The sequence below is a fragment of the Rosa rugosa genome, chromosome 3 (assembly GCF_958449725.1).
Source record: "Rosa rugosa chromosome 3, drRosRugo1.1, whole genome shotgun sequence".
Classification (NCBI taxonomy): Eukaryota; Viridiplantae; Streptophyta; class Magnoliopsida; order Rosales; family Rosaceae; genus Rosa; species Rosa rugosa.
The window spans coordinates 54,166,690-54,185,721 of NC_084822.1; the positions used below are offsets into that span (position 1 = coordinate 54,166,690).

The 19,032-nt window shown below is 39.6% G+C and overlaps 2 protein-coding genes across 2 annotated transcripts; both read right to left on the reverse strand.

Moving 5' to 3' along the window:
* Positions 1-1,051: 1,051 nt before the first annotated feature.
* On the reverse strand, positions 1,052-4,364 carry LOC133738171 (exocyst complex component EXO70A1). The gene is made up of 2 exons (XM_062165626.1): positions 4,068-4,364; positions 1,052-3,764 (listed from the first exon to the last, which is right to left on the reverse strand). The coding sequence occupies exon 2, from the start codon at positions 3,755-3,757 to the stop codon at positions 1,697-1,699; it is 2,061 nt and encodes a 686-aa protein (XP_062021610.1). The 5' UTR covers positions 3,758-3,764; positions 4,068-4,364; the 3' UTR covers positions 1,052-1,696.
* Positions 4,365-11,411: 7,047 nt separating this feature from the next.
* Positions 11,412-13,205, reverse strand: LOC133738788 (probable WRKY transcription factor 17). Its single transcript, XM_062166408.1, has 3 exons — positions 12,357-13,205; positions 11,880-12,005; positions 11,412-11,772 (listed from the first exon to the last, which is right to left on the reverse strand). The coding sequence occupies exons 1-3, from the start codon at positions 13,094-13,096 to the stop codon at positions 11,610-11,612; spliced, it is 1,029 nt and encodes a 342-aa protein (XP_062022392.1). The 5' UTR covers positions 13,097-13,205; the 3' UTR covers positions 11,412-11,609.
* Between the last annotated feature and the right edge of the window lie 5,827 nt (positions 13,206-19,032).

The window sequence follows — 19,032 nt, forward strand, 5'->3', positions numbered from 1 at the left end:
TAACATAACGCCACCGTTTCGAAACGCAGGTGAATCGGATTAAGGATTTGACCGGCAGCCTGGTCAGGATGTTATTCTCTATAACATCTTCGGGTAATTCCTTAAGGCCATTGCTACTGTTACAAATCTAAGCTATTTCACTAAGAACAACATATAACTTGTAATGAGCATAAGAAAATGAATCCAAATGAAAATCATATATATCTACACACACACGCGAAGGCTTCTTATACCACAACAGCGAAAGCACTTTTTCACTCTTTCATATATTTAGGGGATTTCACTTGGAAAAGAAAATTTTATATATATTATGTGAGAGAACTCAATACCTGAACAAATTCGAAGCTTTTACAGAAAGGTAAACAGTAGAAGTTGAAGGGCGAGGAGGGTAGTGAGCAGCAGAGTGAGATCCACTGCTACCGAGAACCGAATAATAGCGGGACTGAGCAAACCGAAACGTGGTCGTTTTTGTGATACGTGTTGGGCCAGGGGATGGTTCTTTCATCCGATCATGTTCTATATCAATAAAATCTAAAAAGTCCTTTTTAAGTGGGAGTAAGGTAGCAAGACACTTTGGAATATCGGTAATTAGTAACATGCTCATTCAGTTAGTATTCAAACAGAGGTCTTCAAGAGTATCGAATTCTCCGTCCCAGATACACGAACCCGAATGCCTCTCAAATTTACTGGCCACAAGCTGATAAGAGTTAGGACTCAAACGCTAGACATGAGATTTTATGCTAGGCCACGCGACCAACCTTACCATACTAGGTGGTTTGAAAAGTCCATTTCGATAAGAAAAGGATATACTTTTGTTCTTTTAACAAAATGAAGAATTTTTCCGTCAATTTTGAGTATTTGACAAGGCTTAAGGTCCAACAGAAGACCAAATATATTTGCTGATGGAAAGTGAAGTTAAATTTTGGGATCAAAAGTGGGTTATTAACGATATATTCGAGGGTTCTGATACAACTAAAAATCCTTGCACATCCGATGGTAAAATCAATGAATGAGCAGACTCATTTCTTTCAAGACTTGTTTCATTTTTGGCCAATGCTTTCATAATAAAGAATACAAGGCAGAAAAGTAAAACAAAAAGTCTCCGGCTAGAAATTACTAGAAAGCCAAAGTAAACACTAAACAGGTCCCATTTTGAAACGAGGGGTAGAAACTTTATTGTTAACAATATTCCAGTAGTACAAGGCTGTTATACAATTTCAAGTTTTCAACAAAGTTCATTTCATAGTACAAAAAACAAGCACCTCATGAAGGTGACTGGATTATAACCTTCTCCAGATAAATAGTAAATATAACTTAATCACAGCTAGACTTTTTGATGCACTTTATATCAAAGAATTGTACCGCTGCCTAACCTCAGTAACCCAACTAATAATTCCAACGACAGAAGAACGGATGGCTATACCTGAATATTATCTACGCTGGGATCCAAAAGGGATGGTGTTATTTTGTTCATCATTGAGTATGGGGGTCTAGAACTCCACCAGGCAGTGCAAACAGGTTCATCAGATTCAGATGACTTACAAGGTCTCCACATGTTGGAGAATTCTTGGGCAATAGGATAGCAAGATTTAGTTTCAGGCACTGAGGAGGTCATTATGTACAAGATGAAGGCTAACCATCTGGAAGGAAGGATAGTCCTGTTGAGGATTCCACAACAAACAACATAGTTGGATAATCATACAGCTGCAGAGGTAGTACGTCGAAGATCTTTTACTCCATTGTTGAAGTTTCCACTCAGCTGCCTACTACCTTTGAAACTGCCATATCTCAGAGGCTTTGGCTGAAAGAGAGACATGAGCATTTTCTCCAAAGTCTGCACTGAATACTTTGCATACTTGCTTGAACTCGCATCTTGCTCAACCAAGGGGCCATAATTCTGCATGTAGCTTCTGTAAACAGGCACAACTGCCTGCACTATCAGCTGGCATGTCTTCTCCCTTAAATCTTTATCTGACACTATCCAATTTGACTGCCGCTTATACATTTCATCAAAGGCTTCATTGAAAGTTTTCAGTCTCTTCTTGACAAGATCACGGGCAGTCGCACGACCACCTGAGAAGAGAATTAGACCCTCTCTACTCAGATGACTAGGAAGTTTCCCCCAGCTCTCTCTCAAGAATGACTCGGCATAATAGCCCTTGGACTCTTCATGTTCTCTTAACCAGCGATCCCCCAGAAGAGCTCCCAGCTTAGTTCCTTTTAGGCTCCTGTACAGATGCCAGTGGTTGTTCATTGCAAAAAGGTGCCCCAAGGAGGGATTGCCATACGCCTTTGAGGTATCGCCATACGCCCTTATCCAAGCCTCCAAGTTTTGCTCAATCGCTTTAGCAATTTCCAGAACCTCATTAATAAGGAGTTTCTCTTGAAACTTTTCATGCTTCCAACTTCGATGGATAATCAGAACTTGAGTTAAGATTGGCTTATAATCATCCCCAAGCAGTTTATTACAATAATCAGTAATGAAACTGACCAATTTTGGAACACTCCCATCTGGAGGAGGTGGGTTGTGCCTTTGCAACTCCACCTGACGAAGAAGTTCCCAAAAAATTTCAGCGGCTCCATCAATGACACTCTTAATAAGGTCCCTTGTCAGGTTTTGGATTTCAACACATGCTCCTCCCCCAAAAAGCCGGTTGAAATCAAGTCTCAACTTGTTCAGAGAAGCAAATATATCCAACAACTTCAAAAGCTTTATCGGATCTTTCTTGCTGTCTGTAACAGTCTTCCCAAATTGTAGGAATGCAAGAATACCAGCCTGAGCTGCAATCTTCGCAAAACAACCCATCCACACGTCCAATCCAATCCTTTCAAAGACATCATTGCACAGCTTATACTCGGCCTCAAACAAGTGTTTCACTGCAAACTCCAAATGCCTTCCCCACTGGGCTATATACCCCTCTATGCTTTGCACATCATTAAACTCCGCAATTGATATCTCAAGGTAATCCAAATTCAGAGCTTGTAAACTTGCCCTTACATTTGAACTTCGAACTTCAACATAAATAGATATACACTTCTCAAGTCTATTATTAGAAATCATTCTTCCAATAATAGCTTGCAACTTCTGGATTACCATAACAGGTAATGGTGATGGCGCAATGCAGGCTTGTTCTCCCAGTGATGATGACGACGACATTGGAAGTGGCACACTATGTTCTGTAAGGAGCCGCCGGAACTCATTTTCTAACTTGTCCAACGCAGCCTCCAAAAGCCCCCCATCAAGATAAGCCTTTCCCTCATCACTCTGCAATTCTCTGAGACTTTTCAACGACTTCTTCAGATTCGAAAGATACTGCTCATCTGCAACTGCATTATCCTCCAAGTACTCTACTATATCCTCCAACCACTGAATCGCCAAGTCACAATTGACACCCAGAAACTTCAAAGCCTCTTCCAGACGCTTCAACACTGATAAGTACCCCGGAAGATCACTCCTCGGATCCGATAACAGAGACTTTTCGAGCCCATGAACAGCATCAAACACTTTAAGCACAGCTGCGGCCGGGCCAACAGCGCGATTAATGTGACCTCCAACAGCAGCAAGGGCCTCCTTATCAGCCCGAATGGGCCGAACCGCAGCTTGAAGAGACGGTAATCTCTGGGTAATCTCTTCAAATCTGGACCCTGCCTTCTCTAAAGCCAACCCCAACCCCTGTGATTTCTGTAAGCTCAGCCTCAATGACTTGCTTGCAGATATCAAATTCTGAATACTCTTGTCACTCACCGAATGCGCCATTCAAATCCTAATCAAACCAAAAACCCCAATTATCAAATCTCTGAAACTCCAAGGCTCACTCAAAAAAAGAAAACAAAAAGAGTAAAGCAGCTAAATTCAAACAAAAGTTTCAAACTTTATTCAATCTCTAAAGCATGATTCTCCCAATTTCTAACAAAACCTCATCTGGGTGTTCACCAAATTTCACAACTAACAAAACCCAAGACGCAAAGAAACAAAAGACCAAAACTTCACTCAACACCAACTAAACCCAAAACCAGATTTTTCTTCCCAGTAAAGAAAATCAACATAAGCAAGAAAAGAAACTTACTTGAAGTAAAATAGAGATCCAGGGCCGAGTTTGAATCAGATTCTGAACTGGCTCTTCAAATTCACAGAGGGCTTAGAGAAAAAGAGAGAGAGGTTGATACACAAACCCTAATTTAGTGAATGGGAATGAGAGCAGAGTCTGAGAGAAGCACTTTACAGGTTGCTATTTTTCGCAGTGTCCGACGGGAAGAGCCAAAGTGGTTGACAGTAAGGCAAAAACCGCAAACCCTTTTCTCTTGTAATGTAATTAAACCCGGCTTTAGTCTCTTAGCATTTGCCAGCAAAACCAAACTCTATGTTTTTTTTTTTTTTTTGGTTTTGCTTTACAGGCTCTTTTAGTCTTTACCTTTCAGCCTCCCACTCTATGATGTTGAAATTTCAAATAATGAATCACTTTACACACAATGACAAGTAGAAGCCAATATACTTGATTTAATAAATCTTTGGTTTTGAAACAGAACTTATTTTTGGTCATAAAATTTAGCTGGCTGCCTTGTTGTTGGGTTTAGACTGGAGAATGAGTGAAACTGGTGGTTATAATGAGTATACTATAAATTGAAAGACTGTTATGATAAGTAGATATTGACTTGCTCGTATACTATAAATTGTTCTTGTAGATAATAACGCATCTTTTTCAAAGTATGTTTAGAATTTAACGATTTTTTTTTTAATTACACATTAAGTTGAATGTTATTTGCGTGTGATTTTTTTTCTTTTCTGTTGAAAGTGATACTCTCCTTACTGTGTAAAGTTGTAAGGAAAGTTTATCTTTTGTTGGGGCACTTTGTTATAAAGTCAAGAGGTTAGTACAACAATTCCAAATAAAATAGAAATGTGTAACATGGTTGTACCATCATTTGGCCAAATTTGTTGTTTCTAGTCCTGTGTATTCACAAATACAAAAAACAAATCATATTCACATGGGAAGATGTGGTTCCTTCATCTTCTACATGAGATTGACATATAATATACAGTGAAGCTAGTAATCAAAGAGAGAGAAAACAATGAAAAAAAAAAAAAAGTAAATAATACTAACACACATTTTTCCAGTTGAAAATAGAAAAGCTTGTCCAAATTTTATTACAATTTCTTCTTTGTAAGTAATGTATCCATCCTTTTAGTAATTTTTGATTGAATTTTCTCTTCATCTGGTTCTATTCTAATTGAATTGTCACCCCAACTCGAAGACCTCCACTGCACAAAGATAGAAAAAGTAAATGAATAATTGATAAAGTGTACCACTCTGAAGCAGAAAGACATGAAGAATATTCTACTGTTTCTCTCTGCAAATGAAAAAAATTATTACATTAATCTCCCTTCTTCTTTTTTTCGAGTGATTCTTGCGTGGGGCAGCCGCACCGCCACGTGGTGCGGCAGGCCAATCATTCCCCTAGCAGGGGGGTATTTTGGGTATTTCACATTTAAAAACCAGGGACAATTTCAGAACAAAGACAAAAATTTCTGAGATTTGATTGGGCAGCCGCACCGTACACGTGGTGCGGCTACCCGCACCTAAGAATTGGCCCTTTTTTTCATCTGATCATAATGTAAAAATCATTACCTCTAGACTTGTAAATTTCTCCATTCTTGGGAACCCATGAGAGTGAAACTCCAAGCTGGCTGTTAAATAAAGGAGAGTGATGGTTTTCTGTTATCCCCTCTTCAACAAATTGCTCAGTTTTTTATGAATGCCTCATTCTGTTAGTTGACCTACTCACCATGAATGCACTGTCTCTATCTCCTTGCAAAGATCATCAAACCAGAAACTGTACTTACTTCAGCAAATGCTCGAACAATATGTGACAGTTTCTTAACACCCAAGCTTGTCTTTCAAGTTCAAGAGCTGCATCAAGACTCTTAAACCAAAGCTTTGTTTGCGGAATACGGCCATTGAAATTCGAGTGAAACAAGTCCGAAAAGGGGGAAATATTTTTCCCTTTTCGCATTTAATGTCGAAGTGATTCGGAGAGTACTTATTCTCGATCCTCTAATTCTCTAACCAAATAAATAGGCGAAATTCAGACCCAAAAAAACGAAAAAAAAAGAAGAAGAAGAAGAAGAAGAAGGCGAAATTGAGATACACGAGGGATTGGACTCCTCTGACATGCTAGCTGTGTCGAATATAGTTCACAAGATTGTTCTATAATCTATACCTCTATTGAGCATCCGCGTCAAGCTCCACTAGTGACAGGAGTCGCCTCATTTTGATTCACTATGGGACTATCCTATTGGAACTTAGTTTTGAGCCCAAATTCAACAGGTGCCCCATCCCATTTGACGAAAGAAAAGTAAACTTTTTTTTTTTAACAAATTACATATAAGTTATTGACAAAAGATGACTTAACAAATACATCCATTAAAGATTGAATTAAACATATAAGGACTAAATCTTACAAATAAAGACAATGTGCTCTCCACTTGCCACATGTTATGAGCTAATTTACTTTTTTACTCTTAACTACTTCTTTTGACTTCTAATCTCTTTACAAGGATTATCTCTTTACAAGGATTAAATCTTACAAATAAGGACAATATGCTCTCCATTTGCCACATGTCATGATTTAATTTATTTTTTTTATTTTTAACTAATTCTTTTGACTTTTAATCCCTTTATGTAAATTTTTTTTTTAGAATAATCAATTTATGTTACTTTTTTTTTCTGAGAATAATTCATTTATGTTACTTTTTATTTTTTTTTCTTCTGAGAACAATCCATTTATGTTTTTTTTTTGTAAGAACAATCCGTTTATGTTACTTTTTTTTTTTTTTTTTTTTTTTTCTGAGAACAATCCGTTTATGTTACTCTTTTTTTTTCTTGAGAATAATCTCTTTACGTTACTTCACAAAACTTCACTCTCCTACTACTCTTATCTCATCGCCTAATCCTGCTACTGCACTCATACTCGTCCGATTCTGCTACTGCACTTGTACTCGTGTTCTACTACTGCACTTGTGATCGCCTAATCCTGCTACTGCACTCATACATGTCCAGTTCTGCTACTGTACTCGTCATCGCCTAATCATGCTACTGCACTTGTCCAATCCTGCTACTGTACTCATACTCGTCCAATTCTGCTACTGCACTCGTCTAATCGTGCTACTGCACTCGCTGCATTCATACTCGTCCAGTTCTTGAGAATAATCTCTTTACGTTACTTCACAAAACTTCACTCTCCTACTACTCTTATCTCATCGCCTAATCCTGCTACTGCACTCGTCCAATCCTGCTACTGCACTCGCTGCACTCATACTCGTCCAGTTCTGCTACTGCACTCGTCTAATCCTGCTACTGCACTCGCTGCACTCATACTTGTCCAGTTCTGCTACTGCACTCGTCATCGCCTAATCCTGCTACTGCACTCGTCCAATCCTGCTACTGTACTCATACTCATCCAGTTCTGCTACTGCACTCGTCATCACCTAATCCTGCTACTGCACTCGTCCAATCCTGCTACTGTACTCATACTCGTCCAGTTCTGCTACTGCACTCGTCATCACCTAATCCTGCTACTGCACTCGTCCAATCCTGCTACTGTACTCATACTCGTCTAGTTCTGATACTGCACTTTTTCCTACGTGCCGGAGCTTTTTTTCTCACTGGTTTTGTTCGATTATTTCTTGTATTATCACCCTTTTGCACCTCCACACAATAGCCAATTTGAACCATAAACAATGAAAATCATATCATTAACATAAACAATAAACTATAAAGTAGCGGATCAATTCAATTTGAACATTAGCAGATCATATCATTGACAGTAGCCGATCATATCAAAGTAAACCACAGAACCTTAGTGATACTAAATTCATGAATCTGCTCCTCATGTATATCAAAGTAAACTACAGAACCTTTGTTACGCCCGGAATCAAATTTTTCATGTGTAGTTGTTATTAAACGAGGAATGACGATTTTCTATACAATTTATTTAAGTTTCGATATTTTAGGGGGCCCTGAATGTTTACTTTTTGACCGGGTCAAAATTTGAAAATTTTTTCTTCATGAAAGTCGTAGAGGACGTTAAACCGAGCGCGTGCATATTTGGTTCGTAAAAATCGGACTTCATATGCAAAAGTTATAAGCGAAATACGAAAGTTACTGTTTATGGTAATTTGGAAAGTTACTGTGGGTAGGTCAGAAACCTACCCAGCCACTTTTCTCTCTCTTCTTCCCCGATCTCTCACTCTTCCTCTCTCTCCCCCGCGTCGGCCCTCTCCCGTTTTTCCTTGATTTCTCCGGCATCCGGCAACCAAACGGTGCGCCACCACCCATAAAAGAACCGTCTCTTTCTCCTCTACACGTTGGTACCCGTGGGTCACGGCGATTTGGCCAGAAAACCATCAATTTTGACCAAAACCGTCACTGTAGCAGTTGTGTTCTCCAGCAAAATTCTCCATTTTCCGGCCACTTCCAGAAGTGAAATTGATCCTATTAGGAGCGCCTCGAGTCACTGATCATCTTCCCTCAAAGCTTCTAGCTGAAATTCTCACTGTGGAAGGAGAATTTGAAGGATTTCCAAATCGGTGAGTTTGGAAATTGATGAAACTCGATTTAGGACAGTGGCAGTGTCGTAAATTATGATGAAACTCGAGTATTTTAGTCATTTGTCATTAAAATTGGGAATCAGGCTTGATTCATTTGGCTTTTGGGCCTGGGCTCATGTCCTTATTTGTATAAATCTTTTTGCAAGTAGGTTTTTTGTGTTTACATCGTTGGTCATGTGCTACTATGTAATTTTCTATTTTTTTTTTGGGTCAAAAGAACAGTAAACTTCACTAGTCTTATAAAAGTCTTTTTTCCAATCCAATTAGGTTCTGTTTAGTGGTCCAGCAATAAGAATGGCCTAGACTCATTAACAGGTTTCAACTACTGAGCCCATTGTTTATTTCCAATTCTAAACTAGGAAATGAGGTTGTCATCTCTATTCTTTTTATATGTCCAACCCACCGTCTCATCCTATCCCTCGTGAAGTCACATAACTCAAGTCAACCCTCAATATTCTGTAAATTCAAAAGTTATTATAAATGGGTGAGGCGATTTTGTTTCTTCTTTGTTTGGAGTTTGATGACAACTAGTTGTATTAAGCTTTTTATAGGACCAGTTTGGTATGAATGTGCTTGTAAGACAAGTTAACTAATGCTGTGATATGAGAATAAGTGATTGTTAAGTAAGCAGTTGAGTATTTTGGTAAACTAGATTTTTAAACAAAACTTCTGCTTTTGGCTCTAGAAGAGCAAAAGAGCTCTGGCTTCAAAAAAAGCAGCAGCTATTTTTAGTTTTACCAAACATGTACTATCCATGGGTGTGTGTGTTTGGTGGGGTGGTAAGGCTTTGGTCTCATATATAAGAGGTCAGGAGTTCGAGCCCCATCAAGGGTGGGAATGGGGTGGGGTTTAAAAAAAAAAACAAAAACAAAAACAAAAAATGTACTATCCATTGCTTTTAATTTAAGCTGCTTATAAACTTTTCCAAACATAGCTTATGCAGTGCAAGTCATATGCTCGAGAACTCTAATGCTTTTATTTGTAGGTATTCCCATAAATTTTAAGAATGGTACACCAAAGAACCCTAGCCCAACCAATTCCACTTTCTTGCATGAGTGTCTGTGCTATGACACTATCAGACTAATCATACTACGATCACAACGACATGAGTCATAATCTTTTATGAGGTGAACGAAAATGCTTTTTTCCATGTTCTAATGCACATATGCCCTAAAGTTGGATTTAGTCAAGTAAAGTAGAAGGCGAGAGAAGGACAGAAGTGGAATCGAATGGGTTGGTTGAAAGGCAAGGATAGCATAATTGGCTGATTGGTGGAAGGTAAGAATAGCAAATCGATTTCAGGTTCTTCTCAATGCCCGGGCATCCATCCAATGCATTCTTTTCGATCTTTTACTAAGGTACACTGAACCGTGCTCAATAAAGCGATTATTCCACCTACGTAGAAAGCCGTACTTTCTTTTTTTACTAAGAGAAAGTGCACCGGTGCTCTTTTGCCTGGGCACCACCTCAGCAATCCTTGATTTTGACTGGGCAAGCTCCTTTTTTCCCCTCCACCGGGCCTGTTTTGCCTGGGCAACATTTGGCTTTGTTTGACCAAGGGCAAGAAAAAGGGCAAAGCCTTGACTAATTTCTTGACCAGTCGAAGGAGAAGCCCAGCTGCCACGTTGGAAGGGGAGAGAACATGGCTGACGTCACAGCAGAGACAGACGCGGAGATGGCAAAGACTAGAGCGCACGGACGAATGAGATACTTCCAGCTGGCGTCTGCATCTTTTTTGTCGCCTAGCACACCAAAATTGGCTGGTTTGGAATTTGAGGGCCCAACGGTCAAATGATCCATACCGTTGGATTGAATAGTGAAGGCAGATCGGCTAGGCAATTAATATGTATGATTATATATGTGAGGTAACAAAACAGTAAGGAAAAAAATTGTGAAAGTGAACAGTGAAAAATCGATGAACAGTACCAAGTGAACGGTGTTGACCGGGCAAGAAAAAAAACGGGTGCAAACCTATGTCCAGTGGCAGTGAATAGTAACTTGACTTCTCGACTTTGCATTTTATTGACTACGGGTGCACTTGCTCTAAGAAGACGGGTTGATTTTAGAAAAGTTACGTCTCACCTAGAGGTGATTCCTACTTTCTCATTTTTGTTGTACTCCTTCAGAGCCTCCACTTTTGAAAGAATTTTATTTCGCCTAGGAGTCAAATCAGTCTTTTTTGCTGAATCAACCTCTGAGAAGGAAGAACATATTAGCCTTCCCTTCCACTTATGCCAAGGCACGAGCATCTCCTCCGTTTTCCATACTTAACGGAATCTCAAATCTCTCTCGACACTGAGAATTTTTTATGAGCCCAGGTCGATAACTCCCCAAAATTTATTAGAAAATGATCCTGCTTCGTATAAAGGGATCCCCTAGATATACAGACAGATACCAAACTCGGGATGCAGTTCAATTGGTCGCGCGCACAATGATGGACTTTCTAAAATCTCTGGGTTCAATCCACATATTTATGTTACAAATTCTTTCACGACAAAATGTAGATTAAAGATTTCAATCAAAGACCTAATAGCCAGTGTCTACTGTCTAATGCCCCACCACCAAGGCAGAGAGGAGCCTTCTTTTGACTTTTAATAACAAAAACATTCCAGTACCACCCAACTGCCACCACTTCATTTCAATTAAGTAATCAAACCTAATCAAAATTATAAACAAATTGACCCGTAGTCTTTATCTCCAAGTCATCATGATTCCCCTTCCTAATTTCTTTTATAATTTATTGACTTTCGATGCACATTGGATGCCCCTCTTTCTTCACCTCTAAACAGTCACGAGTGGCAGATCAAGAAACGAAAGAGTAAAATTAAATTTTAATTTGATTGATGACAGATTGAGATTCTGCCCCATTATCCTAATTAATTAATTAAAAAAAAAAAAACGAAAAAATTTACATCCGGCCTTTCTCCCTCTCAACTGCTTCAACCTTAATAACACAAAGCAAAGCAAAGCAAGAACCCTCTTCCTCCACCCACTTTCCCTATCAGGTTGACTCGAATACCATCCCAACTCCGCCACTCATATTATCCGGAGCGTGTCGATGCTCCCCCTCGTACGTTACGATCAGCATCGCCGGATCGTCCGGTGCTCGCTCCACGTGTTTTCTTGCCGGACACCCCCTCACTGTACTACACTTGTAATAACCCCTACAAAAACAAAATCACAAATACATGAGTTTCGTCACAAAAATAGTTTCCTAGTGTTATTTTGAATATAGCTAAAAGCTCATAATAATATGAATTGGGTAAAGTACCTTGGGTAAGGTGAGCCTTTGATCGGCTTCTGGCCGTACTTTCTCCAGGAGTACTCGTCCGGCGGAATATCGGCGATCTTTGAACTAATCGCCGGGACTCGGATTGTTTTCTTCACCCGATTTTTCCTGTAATAAAAAAAAAAAAGGAAATAATTTTATTAAAAAAAGGTTAAAAAAAAACTTGGGGAATCAAAGTCGTCGGTCAAAGTTAATCAAATCAAAGTCTTTTAACCCACGCGTAGGGAAAAAGACAAAAATGTACAATTTCAAAGTCCGACATTTCAGCAAAGGCATCTTATCATGTTCGCGTCAACGCGTGCCTTGCCCATTCATGGGCCCCCTCCGACCTAACGCGTTGACTATAAACTCGGACGGGTCCACCGAGTTGACTCGGACGATTCAACTCGTGTCCGAAATTCAAAAGAGAAGAAGAAGAAGAAGAAGAAAACAAGGGAACTCGGGTCAGTGTTGCGTTACCTTCTCTTGGAGCAGTGGCACTTGCCCGACCCGGAAGCGGATCCTGATCCGGATAACTTGCAGGAGACATCGTCGGAGTGGTCGTGCTCGTGGCACCGCTTCTTAAACGGCGCGGCGGAGAGCGGAGGCTTGGCGCCGGAGACGGCCGGGGCCGGATTGGGAGCAATGAACAGACCGAGCTTGCCGTTGGAGACGCTATTGTCTCCGGTGATGGCCGACGACATAAACGACGAGCTCGACGAGACGCTGAACTCGATGTCGGTACACTTAGGGTTTGAGGCCAGAGCATTAGGCCTGGTGAAGTCAAGCGTCATGGAATGAGCAAAATTAGTCTCCGGAGCCTTGACCGGAGCCGGAGGAGCAATCGCCGGGGGAGCGACTGGTGCCGGAGCCAAGCTCAAGGTCTGGGAGGGAGGGAAGAGGAGAGAGGTGGACGGCGGAGAAGAAGAAGAAGAAGAAGAATAGAACTGATGATGATGAGGAGCCGGAACCGCGGCGACCGGTCCGCGCCTGAACCGGGCGTGGCCGGTCCGGTTCAGAAGGGAAATGACCTTTTTGAACTTGGAGACGGTGTGGTCTGTGAGGTCGGTGCAGTCCACGCGAGAGGAGGGCTGGTTAGACTGTTGCTGGTGAGAGAGGTAACGAATCAGGTGCTCCATGCTCTTCAAGCCTTGCGATGCGGCCTCCTGGATGGCCTTTTGGTCTTCCATCTTCGGAAAGCTCATCATCTCCACCGCCATTTGAAGTCAAAAACGCTGCGTTTAATGGCGAGGAAGCTCAACAAACCATGGGAGATAAAAGAGAGGTTTTAGGTTGAAGAAGAAGAAGAAGAAGGAGAAGAGAGTTAAGGCTTTGTGTGGTGGGGGGTGAGGGGTCTATTATAGTGGGAGAGAATAGGTGACCGGGTGACCGGCGGGGCGGGTTTGGAGAGAGGAGTCAAGGTGGGGTTTCTGATCGGACGGCTCTGACGGGGTTGAAGATTTCTAGGGATGGACTTTGCACAATTTTCTAGATGGGAAGGGTGGGACCCGCGGGGGAGAAAATATTAGTGTGGGACAACTAGAAAGAAAGAATATACCTTTCTTTTTTTTTTCTTTTTTTTGGTACACAAGTCTTTATCTCGTGAGGAGAGTATAGAAAAATGACGGGTTGACCAGACCAGAAGAGTTACAGCTCTATGTTTATGACTTTATTAATCACTTGTGAGCGAGGGAGGACACACGGCTCGAAATTTTTGTTTAATAATCGTATTAAATCGAGAATTTGGTTGCACGATCTTACCTACTTTCTACGCCCATGATCCCTGGTCAGCTACTGACCATGATCATTTGGTCAGTCACTGTCTGATTGAAATCGGACGGCTAACAGATAAGTGATGAAATCTAATATGAATTCTGTCAGCTGTCCGATTTCAATCAAACGATGACTGACCAAATGACCTCTGGTCAGTAGCTGACCAGGGGAACGAGACTCTCTTTTACTAATTGTATTCAAAAACCTTTTAACCATGTACCATGAAAAAAGTAGCCTGACTGTTGAAAAATCTGGAATAGAGAATATTACGTGGTGAATTATGTGGTGGCACACGTTGCGTCGTGTATTGTGCGTGGGATGTGGTTTAAGGTATGAATTATTCGACTATATCTCTTTCTCGTATGTGTTCAATCTCGTGACAGACTTTTATGTCCACCATCGCATTCCTCCATTGCGTACCAATAGAATTAGTTACTGGTTTCCATTGCATAAGTAATTCTTATCAAATAAGTTTAATTATATTTTTGATTTGAAAGTGATACTAGATTTTATTTTTTATTTTTTTTGAATGAAATTCAACATTTATATTCCTCACAAGTCAGAATAGGCCGTTACATACCCTTCCGCTGATAGACAGACAAGAAGCTAGTGGTAGTACCCACAAGTGGTACATACATATAGTCCTACTCATTATACATTCTAAGACGTAGAAATAGCGGATAACCTCCTTCAGTACTACTCCAGAGACATAGAGCATAAAAATGCCTAGTTTCCTAATACAAGGAATTATTGTAAATAGATAAACTAAAAACATATAGATGGGCCTAGGGAAAACACCCCAGCCCTAATTTGTAGGCCCAAGAGCATCCAAAATGGTAATCCAACTCCAGAGCCCATTAAGCAGCCTTGGCCCCAGCCCGTCATCCCGGACGACATGTCGTACGTCACCCGCCCGGCGACTCCGCCCGACCTGCACTGCCATGGCCCTTGCCGCCTCGATTTAGGCCACCACGACCACCCGCCGCGACCTTCCACCGCGACCATCCGCCGTTGTGACCCGAACTGCTGCGCACCATGCCATCCCAGCGCACGCCGTCGTGAAGGCCCAACTCCGAATCGCGTCAGTCTAGCATCCCCCTGTCTGCACCACCACCGATTCAGAACCAGACACCGGTCTTGATTAGCACAGTCACGCCGCCAGTCACAGAGCACAAGCCGCAAGCCGCCTGGACCTACCTCGAGCTCAACCACCCATGGAGCCCTCATGAAACAAATCGGGTCGAAGACCCGTCCGGCAGCAGATCCCAACGCCGGCGAGGCAGGAGGCCCACACTGATCGGGTCGCCGCCGGAGGAGCTCGAGTTATCAATCGGAAAGGAACCGGTCTTGGGTGTTAGGGTTTCTAGAGGAAGAGGAGAGAAGTGATACTAGATTGAGTTTGAACAAAATAAATATACTAATTTATAAAACCAAAATGTTGGTTGGGTTATAATTTTAGGCCACCAAATATGTAATGTGGAACTCTCGAAGGTTTGGATACTCGAACTATCCAAAATGTGAGTTCTATAATTTCGTTGGACCCTTTAAATTGGGTAGGGATAAATGCTTGCTAAACATACTTACTCATACTATGATACAGTAACTGTTGAGAAGCTTCTTTCAATTTGTTTATTGCCTTAACTAAAGAAGAAAGTTAATTTCAAAAATATCATTACCAACCATTTTCAACGTGAAGAATTCTTGTACTTTTGCTTTTGGATGGATCGTCGAGGCCATTAGAAACCTTCTACATATTTGTCCAAGATTCTTAGTTACTATTAGGAAGTTTGGCCATGCATGCGTGCAAGTCAAATTAAAGAAACAAACTCGATTGTTGTCTTCAACTCCTTGAAAATGACCTAGGTGTTTGTTTTGGTAAAATTTGAATTGGCAAAACTTCAACGAAAGCTCAATCACCTTACTAGAAAACACTGGTTTGACTCGGAATTCAACTCCCATTAAACTGTCTTCGACGGTATTAAATAGTGCGTTGAAATGGCTTTGGGTTCTTTGGCATTTTAAACTACTTATGTAATGCAATTTTTTTTTTTTTTTTAAAAGCTTATGTAATGTACCTCTATGTGAACTCGAAGTGAAATTTTTTTACAATTTTACTCTAAATTATTCTTCAAAACTTATAATCTAAAGAAATAAATTAATTAGTTAATTTGGGGAATTCTCAAAACGTATTGAGTATTTGAATTTAGTTCGACAAGATTTAAGAATGATTCAGTTTCAAAAATAATGTAACACGTTGTATCTCGTTACGATATTGAGTCAGTCAACTACTTTATTTCAATTGATTAACGTCGTTTTTGTGGTCATAAGCTAATGGAGCTAGAGGGTTATTATTAGTAGATTATTAATTATATATGAGATAAAACGCACTTGTTTTGAGATTAAAATTAGTATGAAATATCGTATTTTTACCGATGATATATCAATTGATCTAACTGGAGTTTAAATTGTGACATATTGACAAGGGAAAATTTCGCTAACAATACACCAAGTAAAGGCCACAAATAATTCTTATACATAAAGTTCCAAACCAAACATTTCGGTACACGAAATCTGAAACTCGACCCACTATCAGTACACGACGTCAATTTTTGACACCAAAATGTCCATTATGCCCTCAGTTTTTTTTTTTTTAATAATTTTTTTTTTTCTGTTATTTTTTTTTTCCTTCGTTTTTTTTTTATTTTTGAGAAATTTTAAATACACACCCCTAATAACTTAATACACATCCCTATTATTTTATATTTCAAATTAGATTTTGTAGGTAGGTTAAATGACCAAAACAGACATCTATGCATTAGAAGAAGAAAAAAATAGTCATATTTTCCTTATATTATTCTATTTATGTATAAATAGTTAGATAAACACAACAAATTTATATACATGGCCTCCCAATTTAATACAAGAATAAAGTTAGAAACTATCTAATTTAATTTTTCCTTAAATAAATTGTAATTATTAGATGAGGTTAGAGACCATAATATTTAGAATTTCAAAATCAATGGCATTAAATATTTTTAAAACATATCGCTTTACTCCCATTTTTTAGTTAATTTCCTTTTTTGTTCTAAGAGTTATGATTAATCAATTTATTTTCTAATATAAAACATCACAGGTGAAAAAACTTTGTAATTGTTAATTTGTTTGGCCCCTCTAATGACAACTATTTAGTTCCGCCACTATGGAGAAACTACGGGTATAGTTTTGGTTGAATGTTCAACTCATAATTTTATATTTGATTAACATGGTGTTTGGTGGATGAGAGCTCAAATAACACAAAACCTACTTATATGCCTATTTAAAGGGAACAATAATAAATCTTTATGGATTTCTCAATAACTAACACAAGTAATCGATCAAAATGGTCATTTACAAAATGTCAATATACTAGAATATACTAATCATATTAAATAGTAACCTTAATATAGTCAAAAAATAGGATATTTCATGATTTTTGAGATTAAGGGTATTTTAGGTACTTTGGGTTGTGTATTTAGTAAATTATTAGAATGAGAAATTAAATGGGTGGTGTATTAAGTAATTAGGGGTGTGTATTTAAAACTTCTCGTTATTTTTTTCTGTTATTTTTTTTTCCTTTGTTTTTATCTCTTTCTTCTTCCTTCTTCCGAGCTCACTCCCTCGCTTCCAACGCCGCCCTTGCCCTCCAATTGGTGAGATTTATGGTCCTACAACTTATATTTGTAACTCAGCCAATATTTAGTCATGTGAAAAGAAAGAAAGAGATAAAAACGAAGGGAAAAAAAAAACGAAGGAAGAAAAAAAAATAACAGAAAAAAAAATTTATTAAAAAAAAAAAGAACTGAGGGCATAATGGACATTTTGGTGTCAAAAATTGACGTCGTGTACTGATAGTGGGTCGAGTTTCAGATTTCGTGTACCGAAATGTTTGGTTTGGAACTTTATGTATAAGAATTATTAGTGGCCTTTACTTGGTGTACTGTTTGCGAAATTTTCCCTATTGACACTGACTGACAATCAATGGGATATGATTAACTTAGTCATGTGGTATGTAAATGAGACTATTCAAAATTTCAAATTGTCCTGCAAAATTTAAACGAGGTGATAGACCACGTTTTGCTAACGCAAAGAAAGGTGTAAGTGAAATTGAAGGTGAGTCTACCTAGAATATCTCCCAACTAGGCTGGGTTTCAAACAAAAAAATAAAAAATAAAAATCTCTCATATATATATATGTCGATGACACATCACCTCATAGGACATGAAATGAGCGATATGAATGAAATTGAAGGTGAGTCTAGAATATCCCTCGTCTATATATGTTGATAGCACATCACTTCAAATAACATGAAAAAAACATTCTTCATAAGGTTTAACCCGAGAGTTGGTACCTTGCGGGTTGCGGCACATCAGTAATGATGACATAAAGAGAAAGACGACTAAGGTACAAACACACGATATAAACAAACGAGACAATGCAAATTAGCCCTGAGAACTTTTTTTTTTTTTTATCAATAAGAAACTTCATTAATAATGAACTGGTTACAATGAATTTGGGCAACATCTCGTACACAGAAATGGCCACTAGACTTCACATTGGAACTCTATAATGACTGACTGAAGGAGCCAGAAGGGCTCCGACTAAAAAAACTTGCACAATAACTATATGGCAAAGACAACATGCGCAGGAGCAGTGGATCCTTACTACTCAACTTTGTCAACACTAACTCGCCACCCAAAGTCCACTTGACCTGCCTTTGATCGACCAAGCCAACACTCGTTGTGACTTCGAACCCGACCAAAGTGAATTGCAAGACCGTCGGACATGGGACTAATGTAAACCCAATACCGTCACGACCCTAATGTCAACACCGTAAATCCACTGATGCTCCAAATCGCCATCGCCTCCGACCCGAAATCAGAAAAGAACGACCCACTAGAAGGCCAAGGATGATTGTCTATGCCACGGCTAGACTTTTTGTCCATCGCTACTGACCCAACTCCAGAACAGGAACGATCCTCTAGACAGCCAAAGAGAAGATTGTCTCTGCCACAACTTATAGTGCGCCCGACCCAACAACTAATACCTAACACAACTAGAACACCTGCTAATACCACAAACCAAAACCCTAAATCATAAGCCCTAACCCAAATTGGTAGGGACTTAATGCTCGCATAATGCGCAATAAAGTTAAACAACATAAATAAGTAAAAACATAAAAGAAATTAAAACCTAAGGCCAGGCCCAAAACTTGAGACCCAACCCCATATTCAGCCCACAGCAGGCCCACTACAGCAGAGTCTGAGCCCAAAGTCACACAGGCCCGAGGTCCATCCAAGCGAACAGGAAACCATCGCCGTCGCACCACCTCTCCCACCGGACCACC

Excerpts from the sequence above, each read along its gene's own strand:
- LOC133738171 (XM_062165626.1), bottom strand. The coding sequence starts at position 3,757 with ATGGCGCATTCGGTGAGTGACAAGAGTATTCAGAATTTGATATCTGCA.
- LOC133738788 (XM_062166408.1), bottom strand. The coding sequence starts at position 13,096 with ATGGCGGTGGAGATGATGAGCTTTCCGAAGATGGAAGACCAAAAGGCC. Across the intron at positions 12,006-12,356 it reads TGCCACTGCTCCAAGAGAAG|GAAAAATCGGGTGAAGAAAA; the intron begins GTAACGCAACAC and ends TTTTTATTACAG. Across the intron at positions 11,773-11,879 it reads AAAGGCTCACCTTACCCAAG|GGGTTATTACAAGTGTAGTA; the intron begins GTACTTTACCCA and ends TTGTTTTTGTAG.